Below are 16,778 nucleotides of genomic sequence, written 5' to 3'. Positions count from 1 at the left end.
ATAGTAATATTACTTGTATAATATACTATATTTTTATTATTAATTTGTAATTAAATTAAAATATAATCTCTCTCTCATATATATATATATATATATATATATATATATAAATAACAAATATTTCTACATGTAAAATGACACACGTTCTGTTATAGTCGTATGAAATAGGCTATTTGTGTGTTACTGACCGGTCAACGCAGGATTATAGACCTCCTTGTGTCAAACAGGCATCATTCATTCTGAATACTTCTGATGTTATGCAGGTTTGCATAAATAAACTCTACAGAAGTTTCAAACATATCAGAGTCATCCGTTCCGTCAAATAGGCTATTCCTCACCCGCGCATGTCTGAGTGTTTTGTTTTGATTCTTCTTTTTGCGTTTTTACATTAAAATGAAAACAGTTTTTACCTACAGAAAATGAAGTTTGTCTGAGATGTATGTCTGGGGGAACTCGCCGATGATAGTGAACATAAATGTCATCTTTTTCTGTTTCACAGGATTTTGACAAGGCGCAGCGGCTCCGTTGAGTAGGTACCTAGGACATCCCCGCGGCGGCCAGGGCGCTTTCAGCGGACACTGGGGGAAAGAAGGACTAATATACCAAAGATGAACACAATTGTGTTTAATAAGTTAAGCAGCCAGGTTTTATTCGAGGAGAAGGCGAATGAGGTGGAAAGAAGCAGTCGAAATTATTTAGAGGTGATAGATGGACAGCATCCGGACCTGCTCGCCAGCAGCCCAATCATCAAAGACAACTCAGTTATCCGGCACAGGAGATCCGGGTATGTCACAAACTTCAGTGTCTTTTGTCAAATGTACTGCAGGTTCGTGGACATGTTTCCTTCTTTTAAAGAAATCCACTAACAATACTCCAAAAATGAAGCAGATGCACTGTAAAATATTTGCATCATGTTTCATTAAGTGAAATATTTGTTTCCATCAATTTCACTCGATTTTCTTCATCAGAAAACTCATTCGAAATGGTCTAAAAATATAACGTATTTATCACTGCAGACTGTCACATTAGCACCGCAAGTTTTAAAGGTTGTTTTTTTCACAGTGGATGATAACTGCTTTGCACATCGTTTATTTTTCATGACGGAATAATCAGTCTAATTATTCTGGTAAGATACTTAACAGAAAAAAAGAATATAATGATAGCCTGTTTAAATCATCTGTGGTCATTTTAACGCTGTTAATGCTTTTAACCGCGTCACAGCACGGAGAACCTTATTAAAGATAAACATCAAGTTGTTCAATCTTAGAGCAAACGGTGAAAAGCATGGCTCGTCCAACTGTTTGACTTTTCATAGTCTTTGTGTTTTCTTTCCATAGATTTGCGCTCAGTTGTGGTTAGAGCGCGTATGGTTTGAATTTACAGCCTGTTCGCCTTCTTCTTATCTAGGATACGTTGAGGTTTCAAAAAGAGAATTGCAGGAAATTAATATTCACAATTCAATTAAGTCGCTGTCGAGGGTGCTGAATTAGCAGGGGCTTGTCGTTGGGGTACATGAGGTCATTCGTGTTCGGTAGCAAATTTAAAACACGTCCAGGCCTGTTTCTAATAAATAAACATTTCCTTCAACTGTATGTGTGGTCCAGTCAATCACGAATATTTTTGTAGTGAGGGCGCAAGAAGAAACCATGTCCGAACCCAGCGCGTTCAGCCTCACCGCCCCCAAGCTGTTTACCCCAACCTGTTTTCTATTTGCAGACAACACAGTGCTTCATTATACGACTGCGACACACAGCAACACCGAACCTAAAAGTGATGTCTTGTGGAAAAACCTGTGCAAACATCCTCCGCTGCGGGTGCGTCTGGCTCGCGCTTACTGAAGGTCCGTGTGCGCGTGTAAGCGGAGCCAATAGGATAACATTAAAGCCGCGCTGCTCGCCTCAAGGGGAATATCACTGCTAATGAAAATTATTAATATAAATACAGAGGTGTGTGTCGCCGATATCGAGAACAGGGAGGGAAAAAAACTTCTTTAGGTTGTTAATATAGTTCTGGGTTACAAGGGAAATATTTGCTGAACATGAACCTCGCAGCGTTGGGGAAAATATGTTAAATGTGCAGTCAGGTTTTTGGAAGATAGCAAGGTGATATAACAGCGCCATACTGACATCTACAGGTTTAAATAACCAGATTCTGTTCTCTCTTGAAAATAAAGGTTCCAATTAGAAGAAAAACTGACTTACGGGCCGATGCTTACAGGAGAGCATTTTAAAGTTTTACAAAGAACTTTTTCTCTCTCTCTCTGGACAACCGACTACTGAAACCAATGCGTTGATCTGAAGAACCTGTATTGGATTCCTGATGAAAGAGGAACCATTAAAGAACCTTTATTTTAAAAAGTGTGATACTTAACATGTATTGAGAATAAAAGTGACTGTCAGAATTTGTATACATTTTGTTGTGCAAATCTGCAGATTTTATTTTAATTTTTTTCTCAAACGATTCCAGTCCCTAGAGGAATACATAGCACATGTGTCATTGTGCAGATGTTGGATTACATGGAGCTATTTCAGTGCACCGTTATTGTTTTTTGCAGCCGGACTGTGAACTGATTTTGAATGAAAAACCCTCACTGGGAGAGTTAATTATAGCATGATGCTGGTTTTAAAGGGCATGAGTGTTAATTAGGCTCTCATGTAAGAATATTTAACCCTTACAGAATCTCTTAAAATTGAACATAACATTTTTAGATGTTTTCTTTTAAACATTGCTTGTATTTTTAATTTACATTTTCAACAAAAAGTTCTAAACGTTTACCTCGAGGTCATTGGTCTGCTCACTGAATGTCACATTTAGATGAAGGTGGTTGTTATTTCATATTTATAATCTAAATAATAATAATAATAATAAACGTTTAATTTATTCTGTTCATTCTTAAATATATTTACAATATATTTTGTAGCAATAACATTTCTTAGCAATAAAACAGAAGGCAGCAAGAATGCCCCCAAAGAATTAAAAATACTTTTCTCACTGTGGAAAATATGTAATAAATCAATCCTATGGAATTTCTCCACATGAGTGCCCATTCTGAAGTCTTGTGTAATTGTCATGAGATTTATGTGGCTTATGTCGGCTTGTTTTTCTCCACAGGTCTCGTCAGAACCCAGGAAAGGTACGGCATAAACGGCAAGCTCTGCAAGACATGGCCAGGCCTTTGAAACAGTGGCTCTACAAACACCGGGACAATCCGTACCCCACTAAAACAGAGAAAATCTTTCTTGCGCTTGGCTCACAAATGACACTTGTGCAGGTGAGTAAGTTCATTTTCCACAACTTTTCCATACACGTGCTACCAAGAGCTACTAGTTCTTGACAGAAGGATTATTAAAATGACAGTTTTCTTTTACACTGAGATGAAAATGCAGGTGTTCATTCCAAACACAAGTTGCAACCAACTCAGGTTTACTCTAGTGAAGGTTTTCTTTTTTATTGTTTAACCAATAAATATATATAAAAATTCAGAGACATTCTGGCCTGTGTTTAACTCTTCACATATGTGTTTTCCAGTCTGTGTTGAGTGTCAGTTTGTGTGTACATATCGGTCTCAGTCTTTGTCTCTGTATATACATGAAGACATAAACATGTTCTCTAAATTTGTTAAGAGCTGGCCCAGCCTGAAGATGCTTTTCTGGATGACCCTACAAATTTAATCTGGTTCTAATATTCATGAAAAGGACCCATTTGTTAAAAAATGTGAGCAGACAGCACTGCAATATGGGAAAAAAAATACTTACAAACCCAAAACTTATGCTCAATATCAGTGAATAAATAATCTTACGTGACTGAACACATCTTGAACATCTCTAGACTTTAGAATACACCTGAACTTTTCTCATTGCTAGTACTTTGCTACCACGCCCTCTGATACTCAATGCTTTCTTCAAAAACTGGCCTCCGTTGACCAGCTTAAAGTGAAAAATATGGCTTTTGCTCTTTGAGAACTTTATATAAAGCAGAAGTCAGGAAACCCAGAGCTTGAATAACATGTTTAAAGCACAATGCCTGTCATAAGTGGCTTGAAGTGTATCGGGCATGAAAAGTTTTCCTAGTATAACATCTAATGGTCTCTGGTCTCTGTGAAATGGAGAAGGCTGGGTTAAATATTGTTTTTATTGCAAAAAGACAGACGTGGGGCAGAAGAAAAGGAATATTATTAGGTGAGAGTGGCAGAGGCCAGAATAAGCACCCAGGTCATCATCATCTCAGTTGAAGAAGACTTAATGTGATGTTACATTCACAGTGTTCCTGGGATATCTGCGTGTGGCATCAGCCTGCTATTTTGAATAGTTTCATAGTTTCCCCATAAATAAAGCAGTATATGGAGCTTTTAGTCCAAACACACACATCTATGCATGGAAGACAGAAAAACTGAATCAATAATAAACAAATCTTTTGTGTCTTTTATGACCATTCATAATTCCTTTTATTTATTGGTCATTCTTTCCTCAGTACCATTCCAACACCCTCCCTCTTTTCTCAGGTGTCTAACTGGTTTGCCAATGCTCGACGGCGGCTGAAGAACACAGTTAGGCAGCCTGATTTGAGTTGGGCCCTTAGGATCAAACTCTACAACAAATACGTCCAGGGCAACGCGGAAAGACTGAGTGTCAGCAGCGATGACTCCTGCTCTGATGGTACGGCACTCGCTCATGCATGCACACAGACAATCACACGTATAAAAACGACCGAGCCTAATTATTCTTGCAGTCCCCTTATGGAGACTTACCAAAAATACACACTCACATTCACAGAAGTGCCAAGGTTGACTGTGATGCTGAAACCAAGGATGTCGAGGACTAAATGTAAAGTTTAACAATCTGTCACTGAAAAACTCATATTGTTTAACCACTAATTGGTTGGCCACAATGTTTGTGGTGATGAAATGCACACTTAAAGGGATAGTTCACCCAAAAATAAAACTCCTGTCATGATTTATGCACCATCATGTTATTCCAGCCCATTATGATTTTCTTTCTTCTATCGAACACCAAAGATGATCTTTTAAAATATGTCTGTGTTTTTTGTCCATATAATAAAAGTCATTGGGGTCTAATGTTGGTTTGGACTTCACCGTTTTTCATTGTATGGACAAAAACAAACAACAGTTGCACCATTCTTCAAAATATCTTCTTTGTGTTCCACAGAAGAAAGGGTAATTAAGGTCATTGAGGGTGATTAAATGATTGCATCATTTTCATTTTTGGGTGAACTATTTTACCAACGTAAAGTTTAACAATCGGTCATATTGATCAAGCACCAGTAAGAAAATTGGGGGGAATATTTTATGTTTGTGGTTGTTATGGTCCAAGATGAAACACACACACACATACACCTAAAGGAATAGTTCACGCAAAAATTTACTCACCTGTATGACTTTCTTTCTTCTGTCAAACACAAAAAAAAATCTTGTAAAAACTTTTTTTTTTTGGTCCATACAATGAAAGTCAATGGGGTCCAATACTGTTTCATTGTATGGACACAAACCGTTACAATGTTCTTTCTCAAGTTCGTTTTTTATTCAACAGCACTTGAGAGTTTAAGTCGATGATTATATAGGCTTACAAGACAAAAGGTGTGCTGAAAACAACAAGGACAAGTCAAGAGATAAATAACAGTAATTCTATATGATTTATTATGTTTTTATTCTGCCTTTTCTTGCCTTTTCCTTGGAATTGGATTAGTAATTAATGATCAATGCCCCTAATAGTTCTCCTTCTAGAGACATGAGGGTGAGTAAACTTATGAACTATCCCTTTAAGAAGGTGCATACGTAGTCAGACATGTACATGCACAGATATTGCAATAAACACTATTTATCACTGCTTGAGTATATACACACAGTGCAAGTAAAACTGCTCTTTAAAACAAACAAGCACAAACAAATTCACCTATCCTGGTGCTAAATTTGTGTGGTATGAAGTGTTGCTGTATTTATAAGAAACTGGTTGGGGTTTTATTCTGCATGTAGCTGAAACAGACACTTAAACACGGATGTTTTATTACAACGCAGTCAGTGCAACACTCCAAACATTTTTATAGCATCGTATAGCAGCCGAGCCATAAATCAGGGTCGGGGTATGTGGAGTGCAGCGCTCGTGTGTGCATCCTCCTCTGTGTTTAAGTTAACCGGACAGACGCGTAGGCTTACAGACAGTCATGCACGCTGTGATTAACACACCACAACGGGGCGTCAAGACTCAACCACAAACACTCGCACACAATCTTGCGCTTACATGCACAAACACAAAAACATCCTAACTGACTATCTAAAGTTTTCTCTTTTCCGTCTCTCTTTCATGCTCTAATTCACACGCTAAGGCGTTACAACTACAGGGATGTTGCTGGCTGGCTGACAGACTGCATGTTTGTTGGCCGCATCGCTCAACATAAGCATCCATACACAATGAGACATTCAGTCAGAACACTTATCATCCCCCTGTGCTTAACAGTGACCTCCAAACACACACTCTGTATTTGGTGCCTTGATTAGATGTCTTGGATGAGGACACACACGCTGTGGTTAGAAGAGGAATGCCCAGTCTGTGCCTCTCACATCTGTCTCATCCTACAAATAACTTCCTTTTTTTCTTACACTGAAAAATGGCACAGAAACTGTCAGCAGCCTAGCTTAACCTTTGACCTCAAATTCCCTCATTATCAAATCGAAACTTGTCATAGAATTTATGCACAGAACTTAAAATGAAAAATGATTGTCAACACAACTGAAAGTGTGTTGATAACTAGTTATGTTGGTATATCGGTAAACGTTTTGATGCGTTAAACCTTTTTTCTTTAAAAAAATCTATAGAAAATTCACTTTTTAAACATTTCCAGAGGAAAACATACATGTCTTTCGCTACATTTTTGTATTAACTCTTGATCAGAACATACATAGAGAAAAGCATAGAAAGATTATATTCTCATGGTTGAGTAAATAATACATTATTAATCTAAAAAATTTTTTTTAAAAATCGACATTTTAAATGACAATTAAACTAATTGACCCTCAGTATTTAATGTTGTACTGCTTTTTGTATATATAAAGAAATGAGGGGAGAACTGTTTAGCTGTAAAAATTAAAATATGCCTTTTTTATGTTTATTTCTTCTGATGTTGGGGTTGATTCTGTGACCTGTTTTCTGTGAGATACACCCACATATTGTGAGTCGTGATTATACAACTAGAACATCATGTAACATCATACAAGTTGTTTACTATGCATATGAAATGTCTAGTTGTTTAGAGGGAACACTTTGTTGCACAAATGTTTCATCAGGTCTGAGCTCAGTAATTATGTGCTACAGAAGATCTGAGCTTCAGACACACTCTTCACATATTTGAGTCAACATTGAGTCTTGCAGTGAAATCCTAGCTCACTTAGGAGGCAGGCATTCACTCACACAATCCTAACCCCGTATCCTAGGAAATATTGCGTTTGTGTGAACTCCAGTGTGTTTACCTTTGTTTCCTACATTATGGAATGGTTGTCAAGGTAGTATACAATACAGGTGCACTAAAACAATCTTTAAAAAATGCTGACTTTTAGGATGTGGAGTGAGCAATGTGGTTCTGATACGCTGAAAACAAATCTAAAAAGTAATTTGGCTTTCTTAAATGAGCAAATCAAAACCAACAAGGAATCAACACACCTAGTTATAAGTGAAATTGCTGAAGTTTAAGTCAGTGATTATATAGATTTGACTAAGGACATACATGTGATAAGGCAAAATGAGTGCTGAAGACCACAAGGACAAGTCAAGAGATGAATAGCAATGGTGGAACTGCAAGTAATAAATGGTCTAATTTTATTCTGCAACAAAAGTATTAACTTTTGTCACTTCTTGACATTAGTGACAATGTCAAAAGGGAGGAAACATTTTGGACATTCCATTCTGTTGTATTACAATACAATAGTAATGCCCCTGAAAGTTTTCTTTCAAGAATGAACAAACAATGTCTCACAAATCATCTAGTAATAAAACAAGTCAGTGTCTCTTATTTATGTTGTTTAATGAATCACTGATGGGACTACAGGTGGCTGAGCACATAATAAGAGATGAGTGATTGGGTGTTTTTTACAGAATGATCAACGGAACGGAAAGATCAACTGAACACACTCTCTCCAAAGATGAGATATGACATTGGAATGTCCGAAGAGTTTTTTTCCTCCTGTTGATGAGAAAATTAATACTTTTATTGGTTTTGTTACCAAAATGCAGAATGAAATCAGACGATTTATCACTTGCAGTTCTACCAAAGTTATTTATCTCTTGTCCTTGTGGTTTTCAGTATTTTGGCAAAAATAACAGACAACTCCGTACCATGACCATGATTAATGAACATCATACGGTTGTTGCATTTACACTTCAGTCTAGAACAAAAGCCGCTACTGTGGGAGAGTAGATAAATCTATATAGTCAAAGCAATCCATTAGTCCTAATAAAACTATTTGTTTCCTGTTTACTACCATTCAAAAGTTTGGTCGGTAAGATTTCTTTAATTATTTAAAAGAAATCTCTTATGCTCACCAAGCCAAGGCTGCATTTATTTACATTTACATTTAGACATTTAGCAGACGCTTTTATCCAAAGCGACTTACAAATGAGGACAATGGAAGCAATCAAAATCAACAAAAGAGCAAAGATATACAAGTGCTATAACAAGTCTCAGTTAGCTTAACGCAGTACACGTTGCAAGGTTTTTAAAAAAATCATATAATAAATAAAAAGAAAACAGATATAATAGATAAAGAATAGAGCACGCTAGTGTTAGAGGCCTTTTTTGCTTTTGTTAATCAGAAGTCAGAAAGTCAGAATTATAATTGTATAATAAATAAAAAGAAAACAAATAGATAGAATTCAAAAAGGTTAGAGAAGCAAGTGTTAGTTTTTTTTTTCATTTATTTGATCCATAATACAAATAATTAAAAAACAAGGTTATCACAATTTAAATAATTGTTTTCTTTTTTAGTCTGTTCTAAAATGTAATTTATTCCTGAGATGGCAAAGTGAACTTTTCAGTAGCCAATACTCCAGTCTTCAATGTCACATGATTCTTCACAAATCATTCAAATATGCTGATTTACTGCTCAATTAGTTGCTCCTTAATATTTTTGGAAACCGTGATACATTTTATTTTAAAATTCTTTGATTAATAGAAAGTTCAAAAGAACAGCATTTAGCATAGATATCTTTTGTAACATTATACGTTTCTTTACTGTCACTTCTGATTAATTTAAACTGAATAAAATTACCAAAGCACCAAACTTTTGAACAGTAGAATAGGTTCCATTCTTGTCCATCTGTTGTTTTTGTCTGTTTTCTTGCTTGCTTGTATGTTTTGCCTTGATTTTGTTTGTTTTATCACATGCATATTTTAAATATTTATATTTCATATTTTGCATTTCTGTATTTAATCTTTTGTAAATATATTTGAATCTTGAAATATTGAACATTGTTTTATTATTTTATTTTATTTTCATACTTGATGCCATTGAAAAGATGCCATTCTAGGCTCAAAGGTTCAGCTCTTCTATGCTTTAGCCTCTGTAGCAGTAATCAGTCTCTCAGCACCAAATTTGATCTGACACACTCACTTGCAGTTGGGAGGCCCATGTTTTCAAGGAGTGTAATCCAGTCAAGAATTTTCAATGTGCTGGAGGGGTCATGCAGAAGAGAAGGGTGATTAAATGAAAATGTGAGCGTGTCGCTCCCTGCTGAGATGGCGTAAAGGGCAGGAGATCAAAATATTGACTTTTTATAGTTCAGTTCTTTTTTTTTTGCAAATGTCTTCTCAAATGTGTATTGACATATTTGTATGTATCCTGCATCACATCCAGATGGTGACCCAGCAGCACGGGCCCAGGTCGGGGAGTTCAGCAAGCCAATGTACCAGAGCGTCATCAAGAAGGAAGGTGGCGCTGTGGGTGTGGGTCTTCGAGCCGCTGCAGACGCCTCATTGTCTGATGACTACGTGTCGCCACCTAAATACAAGAGCAGTCTGTTGCACCGTTACCTTAACGACTCGCTCCGCCACGTAATGGTGGCCAATGGTGTAATGGATGCACGGAGATGGAACCACTCAGGCTCTTTCAGCTCTAATGAGTATGATGAAGACCTGCTGTCACCGTCTTCTTCTGAAGCAGAAGCCAACTTTATCTACAGAACTGGTGAGCTGCTGCCAGTCTTACATTCTTTCCTTGTCTGTGTGTCTCTTTCACTCTTTGTGAGGAAGAAGGGCATCTTGAAGCTGTTTCTTTAGCCCAGTATCAGCTGTGTTTTGGACTATGTATGATTTTGGCTTCTTGTTCTACAACAAGGAGAGTCACAGAGGGGTCATATGTTTTCTCTATTCTACACATACACATAGTTCTATAAATCATTTCAACCTGACATTTGCAAATATTATGAAATATGTTTTTAATAGTATGAAAATACTAGTAAGTTAAAAATATTGCAGTTCAATAGTTCAAAGAATTTGCGCTTTTATATTAAGCTTTGTACTTTTGATAAAAAGGTCATGGAAGTATAGATTTGAACTTGCAATGAAACAAAACATACTGTACAGTAAACATAGTTCATCCTGGTTTAGTCTTCAGCCCATACAGCCCAAGTGTATATCAACTTTAGGGTTAAAGATGTCAGAAGTCTGTGTGTGTGTGTGTGTGCGTGCGTGCGTGCGTGCGTGCGTGTGTGTGTGTGTTTGTACCTACTTAACCATATTTTGGGGACAAATTTGTACCCAAAAGTGAGCTAAACCTGACAAAATCTCCAAAAACCTCCCTTTGGGGACGTCCTCATTTGTAAAACTGGTATAAAAATAAAGTAAACAAAGTTTTTTTAAATTGTAAAAATGCAGAAAGTTTCCTGTAAGGGGTAGGGATAGGTGTAGGGTTGGTGTAGGGCAATAGAAAATACAGTTTGTACAGTATAAAAACCATTACGCCTATGAAATGTCCCCATTTAGATAGCTAAGTAAACGTGTGTGTGCGGAACATTTTAGTCTCTTTCATGTCTGAAGTGAGCCCAACTCTGACCTAAAGAATTTTCTCTTTAAGTCTCTTCTATTGTGTATCTTAAACATAACCACATCTCACCTCATGGTAGACTAATGCATAACGTAGGTCACTGTAGAAAGTCTGAATGTATATTTAGGGGTTTCAGCTTTTAAATTCTGCAGAACATTTGAGAGGTTCTTAAAACAACTTATGAAAGAACATTAATATGTATTTTTTAATATTACAATTTTTAATGAGATTCAATGGGTTTTTGCAATATATACATTACTGTTTAAAAAATTTGGGGGCCCATAAACTTTAAAAAAATATAGTTTTTTTTAAGTAATTAATATTAATTCAGCAAGGAGACATTAAATTAATTGAAACTGGCAGTAAAGACTTACACATACATATTGATTTTGTTACTAATTAATTTTTATTAAACTAATTATTAATTTTATTTGTTACTAATGTTACTAATTAATTTTAAAGAAATAATGATTTTGAACTTTCTTTTGAAATAATCCTGAAAAAAAACAAACAAAAAAAAAAAATCACGGTTTCGACAAAAATACTAAGCAGCCCACCTATTTTCAACATTGATAATTATAATTATATTAGAATGATTTCTGAAGGATCATGTGACACTGAAGACAGCTGCTAAAAATTCAGCTTTGTCATCAAAGGAAAAAATTACATTTTAAAATACACTGAATTTAAACTGTTTTACCCATAGTTTTATCAAATAAATGCAGCCTTGGTGAGTATTAAAAACTTCTTTCAAAAACATCACACAATCTTACAGTAGTATACTTGTATTATTTAGTGATAGTATTTAGAAAATAAACAGCTTTATTTTAATAAGTAATGAAACATTTTTGGCCATTTTCTACCAATTTCTTCATTGCAGCTGCTTGATAATGACTTTCAAGAGCTTTCACCTAACCCAGCATTTCTCATTTACCGAAAAAGGCAAACTCTGCCAAAGTTTAGGCCTCTCTAACTCGTTTGTTTAAGGTCAGCGTTGGTTCGGAGTCTCTCGGTAGGAAGCATCTGCAGTCCTCACAGTCAGCTGTGTTTGCTCCCATGTGCTGTTTAAGTCCTCCAGGTGTTTGATGTTATCGCAAATCTTTTAGACATTCCGAAATGACAAATATGTTTCGGGAGAGTTCTGGCAATTATTTAAGCCCTGTTCATCATCATCTGGAAGCATGTCAGCCTCTATTGATCATTGGTAGGAATTTATGTGAGATACTGTGTCTGCGACGAAGGCCTTCGAGCGAATGTGTTTGCTCTCTCTTCTCTTTGAGAAAGAGTTTCTTCAGGTCAGAACACTGGGTCTTTGTCCTGACAGGATTCATAACTGATAACATTGTTTGCTCTTCACTTACATGTTGTTCACATCGAGCCTCTGGGATCTCGCCGTGCAGTCTTTGTCTTACTGTGTTTCTCATTTCGTTTTGCCATTTCTTACTGACAAACATGGTTTGCATTATCTCGGGGCTGAGGAACAGAACGCTGGAATTCTCTTCAAACCCAAAAGCTGTTGCTAACTACTTTCTGGACCAATGTTTAAACTCCCTGTGTGCGATGTTTGAAGCAAGGCTGCTTATGTAGACACCTGATGAGATAGACAGAGGGAAAGAGCTTTGGTGTATTTTGTTGCTTATTTCAGTTTTAATCAGTTCTTCCAAGATGCAGTTATACTTTTAAAGAATATTTATGAGTTATGTGGCTTTTCTCGGCTTTCATAGTAAATAGGCCTACCACTTCCTGGATAAGAATTCTGTTGGCTTTCAGGTAGATGAAGTGTCTGTTTGTCAGCTTGCAGATGAGAAGATCACACAGCAACATTTGAGCAACAACGAATAAGGGATCAATCAGAACAAAATACAGCAATAAACTCTGAATTAAACTGATATTGAATTTGTCATTCAGTCTTGTTGCTGGTTAAAAGGGGTTTGTATCGTTTCCTCCTAAGATTTCACTCTCTCGCTTTCCTCTGCTATTCTATTTCTTTCCATTTTCTTTCTTTCTACATTCCAGAATATTTTCGTATAAATATTCCTCAAGTTTCAGACTAATATGGCGTGAGGTTGAAATTTTAGATGGTCTATGTTTTCTTTTTTTTAAACTGCTGTCTGTCTGTCTCTGCACTGTGTTAGCCAAGACGCTAAGGTTTTAGCTCAGACATCTTTAAACCAAAGTGGCATCTCAGAATGCACTGGTTAAATGTAGCTTAATGGAACAAATTGGATCTAAAGGAGCTCTCTCTTCCTTTCTATCACTCCTCACTTGACGTTTCACAGATCAGACGTGGCAAAGGAGCCGTCAGGCCAGCAAACACTCTGATGGAAAACTAAAGAGGCCATTGTGTAAGAAAAATACGAAATAAAACGCAACGGGAACCCTGATGGGAGTTTCATTGAAAACAAGAAGTGAGAGAATTCCAGGGTACATGCCAGGGATTTTATGTCAAATTGCACTTTAATGGGATATTTAATGGCAGGAATCTCGCTCTGTGTTTTCCCTGCATGCATGGTACAGGCTTTAGAGCCGTCCTGTATGATATCTATCACTATGCCGCACTGTCAGATCTGAGTAAAGCTCGCAGTAAAGTGAGAGCATGCAGGAAAATATTTCTCAGAACTTTGTCTAACGCTTTAGATGTATTTTCACAGGTTGCATCAGGGGCTGGTGGAAAGTGAAAGTGCATGACATGGGACATAAACTGGCTGCTGCACCATTTATTCTAGAGCGACATGTTACTTGTCCTCATATTGCTTTCAACAGACTCTGTGTGATCCAGTTATTGTAACTGATGTGTCATTTGAGGAGTTTATGAATATATTATGATATTATGCTTCAGTGAACTGAAATGAATGAGATGAAAGTGATATATATCTCAATACTTAAATCTAACTTTGAGGGTTTTTGGTACAGCTGCCTATTTTTTTTGCCCCCACATTTTTTCCAGAATGCTGTCTATCTGTCCCTGCAGTGGAAGTGGACTATATATATACTTTTTTTTTTTTTTAAGAAATTAAAGGATGCATTAAATTAATCAAAAGTAAAAGTAACGGTAAAGACATAAAGGGCAATGATTCTCCTTCACTGCCCAGAAATATAAAGTAGAAATTCTTTATATGTTTGTAATCAGTAATATATGTATAAACATTTTTTTGGTAAGGTTCTCTTTTTCCAATCAATTGTTTTGCTGTGCTTTAGTGTGTTAGCCCTGCTCTCTGGGATATATTTCTTCACAGAACCAAGAATGTCACCTGTGTTTTATGACATGAAAAGACATTCTTTTTCAAGGTTAGTGGACATTAAACAGAGGCAGGAGGCAGAAATATGTTAAACGAAAACAGAGAGGCTTGACAAGGCCACCGGGGCTTATAGGTGCCAGTCACTCATAAGAGTCCTGCAGACTCATTGGACTGAAGCCGCCAAAAGAAAATGCTTTAAAAGTCATTGTCCAAGAAAAGTACAATCTCTCCAACTCAGAAACATTAGAGCAGATTTCAGGCCAACCTGACTGCGATCAGAGGCAGGTGGGCAATTCATCCAAGCCTAAACATGCAACCGAGTGGGAGCACGTAAATTCAGGCATTATTAATGTGCAGGGCCTGCTGTTCATCAGATGATTGACAGCCCTCTGTGTGTACAGCTGGAAATACACAGCACACTTTTATTGCTGTTTTTGCACAGTTGTACTACACATCCAACCACATACAGTACATAAAAACACTGAGAGTCTGATACCATTAAAAAGCTTGAAAGACTCTCTTTCTCTCAAAGCACGACAGGCTTTGGCTAACATATTTTAGCGTTGTTTGACAGTGACATACAGTGCAGGGGGAGGGATGTGTAATTTAGAGAAACAGCCAGTGCCAAGGATATGGCATTTAAAGAGTACATTCGGAACTGCCTGATTTACGGTAGCTGACTGCTCACTGACCAGAGCAGCAGGACAATGACTGATCCAGCTCTGCTATGCACATCTCAAATGGCAGAAAGCACTCATGAAAACATCTCTATTTCATTTCAATCTTCAAAACTGTAATATTAAGCTTCACCATTAGATTTTATGTTGTTTTAGTACATGCTCAGAAAAAAAGGTACAAAAGCTGTCACTGGAGCAGTACCCTTTAAAAAAGTACTAATGTGTTCTGCCCAAGTGACAGCTTTTGTACCTTATTTATTTATTTATTTGTTGTGAGAGTGTAGTAAATATTTTCATACGTACACAATTTTGAATATGTGTAGTTGAGGCATGACATGCCCATGGCCTTTTTTGATCAACATTAAAACCATTGGTTTAAATATAAATTAATAAGGTAAATTGTATATTTTAGGTCCTGTATAATAATATAATATAATATAATATAATATAATGCTGTTTAAAACAGTTTTAAAAGTATTTAATGTCAACTACCCATACACACTCACAGAAACACCAAGATTTCCTTCTCTTGGAGAAGTTTTCTCTATTCTCCCACTCCATCCCTCACAAAACAGGGATGGACGACTGGACAATCCTAAAGAAAGAGGAGGCTGAGGCCAAGATTTACTTCAGACTCTAGGTTACAGTTGTCAGGATGGGGTCTCCTCATCCATCATCAAAGGGAGAGAGGAGAGAATGTTGGGAGAAGTGAAAGGTGGAGAAAAGAGAGATGAGAGAAGGGAATAGGACAGGAAGAAAGGGGAGTTGAGAGATGAGCTAGAAATTGGAGGATGAAGCTGAAGTATTGTGAAAGAGAGTTAAAATAGTGAATAATGTACAATAAAAGCCACATAAAAAAACTGAGATGAGGAAATATCAAGCGTAGCGTTAGTTCTGGCAGGTCACGTTAGTCAAGCTCGCATCAGCTGACTCTCAGCTGATCCCCATCTACCTATGGGAATACGACACCTATCTAAGCATTCATATATAAGGTCCCTCAGTATTATCAGACCCATACCGCCAATCCAAACTGTATGCTAATTGTCAATCATCTTTGACGATAGTGGTCCTGACAGAAATGCAACTCTTGTTATAATGAGAACAAATACAGAAACCTAGACAAGTGATTGCACTCATTATACTAAGGCACTGTACCGCTAACTTTTCGCAATAGTATTTTCATGGCTTTTATAAATGTATTTTTACAGTGTAATAATTATAATAAATAATTATGATAAAATTGTAAAGAGTATTCTAATTAGCATTTTTATTAGAAATTCTTAGTATTCTCAGTAGGTTTATAAAAGGATCTTGGAGAGCAAGTAAGCATCCTCTTAGAAACAGACAGACAGACGTAAAGGGTGACCAATAGCATTGATTTATTGAAGAAGAACAAAAAAAAAACCTAAAAAAAAAGGGCACTTCGGAGAGTAAGGACAAAAAGGGCATGTGCTCTGCACAGGTTGAGCCCTACCTGTGCACGTGCCTGCTTAGTAGCATGAATAAATATCTTATTTTATTACAACATTCTTTATGTATCCAGACACTGTTAGATAAGTTTTCGTCCATCTTTTATAATTTCGTTTTTGGAGCCATTTGTAACTTGAAAATGATTAATTTCAAAACATATTCCAAAAACTGAATTCTTAGTGTCTCGGCACGGTTCTGTGTATAAACTGTTCTGAAACTCAAGAGCAATATATCGTGATGAATTGCAAATAGTCCAAGGCACACTTGAAAAGTGAGCGTGTGTGGATTGTGGTGACTTGTGTGGAGGAGAGGTGTAAACAGACACACACTGCTCTGGCTGCTTAC

At 36.7% G+C, this 16,778-nt stretch overlaps 1 protein-coding gene across 1 annotated transcript in view; it reads left to right on the top strand.

Moving 5' to 3' along the window:
• LOC107657297 (homeobox protein Mohawk-like) overlaps positions 1-16,778 on the top strand; it is a 28,398-nt gene that overhangs the window by 420 nt on the left and 11,200 nt on the right. The window contains exons 2-5 of the mRNA XM_016445338.1: positions 500-784; positions 3,112-3,271; positions 4,502-4,655; positions 9,860-10,189. Coding sequence (XP_016300824.1) covers positions 609-784; positions 3,112-3,271; positions 4,502-4,655; positions 9,860-10,189 — 820 coding nt within the window. The 5' untranslated portion in view covers positions 500-608. The remainder of the gene's footprint in view (positions 1-499; positions 785-3,111; positions 3,272-4,501; positions 4,656-9,859; positions 10,190-16,778) is intronic.

Source organism: Sinocyclocheilus anshuiensis, unplaced genomic scaffold, assembly GCF_001515605.1.
Source record: "Sinocyclocheilus anshuiensis isolate Anshui unplaced genomic scaffold, SAMN03320099.WGS_v1.1 scaffold159, whole genome shotgun sequence".
Lineage (NCBI taxonomy): Eukaryota > Metazoa > Chordata > Actinopteri > Cypriniformes > Cyprinidae > Sinocyclocheilus > Sinocyclocheilus anshuiensis.
This window is presented reverse-complemented; position numbering and strand designations above follow the sequence as displayed.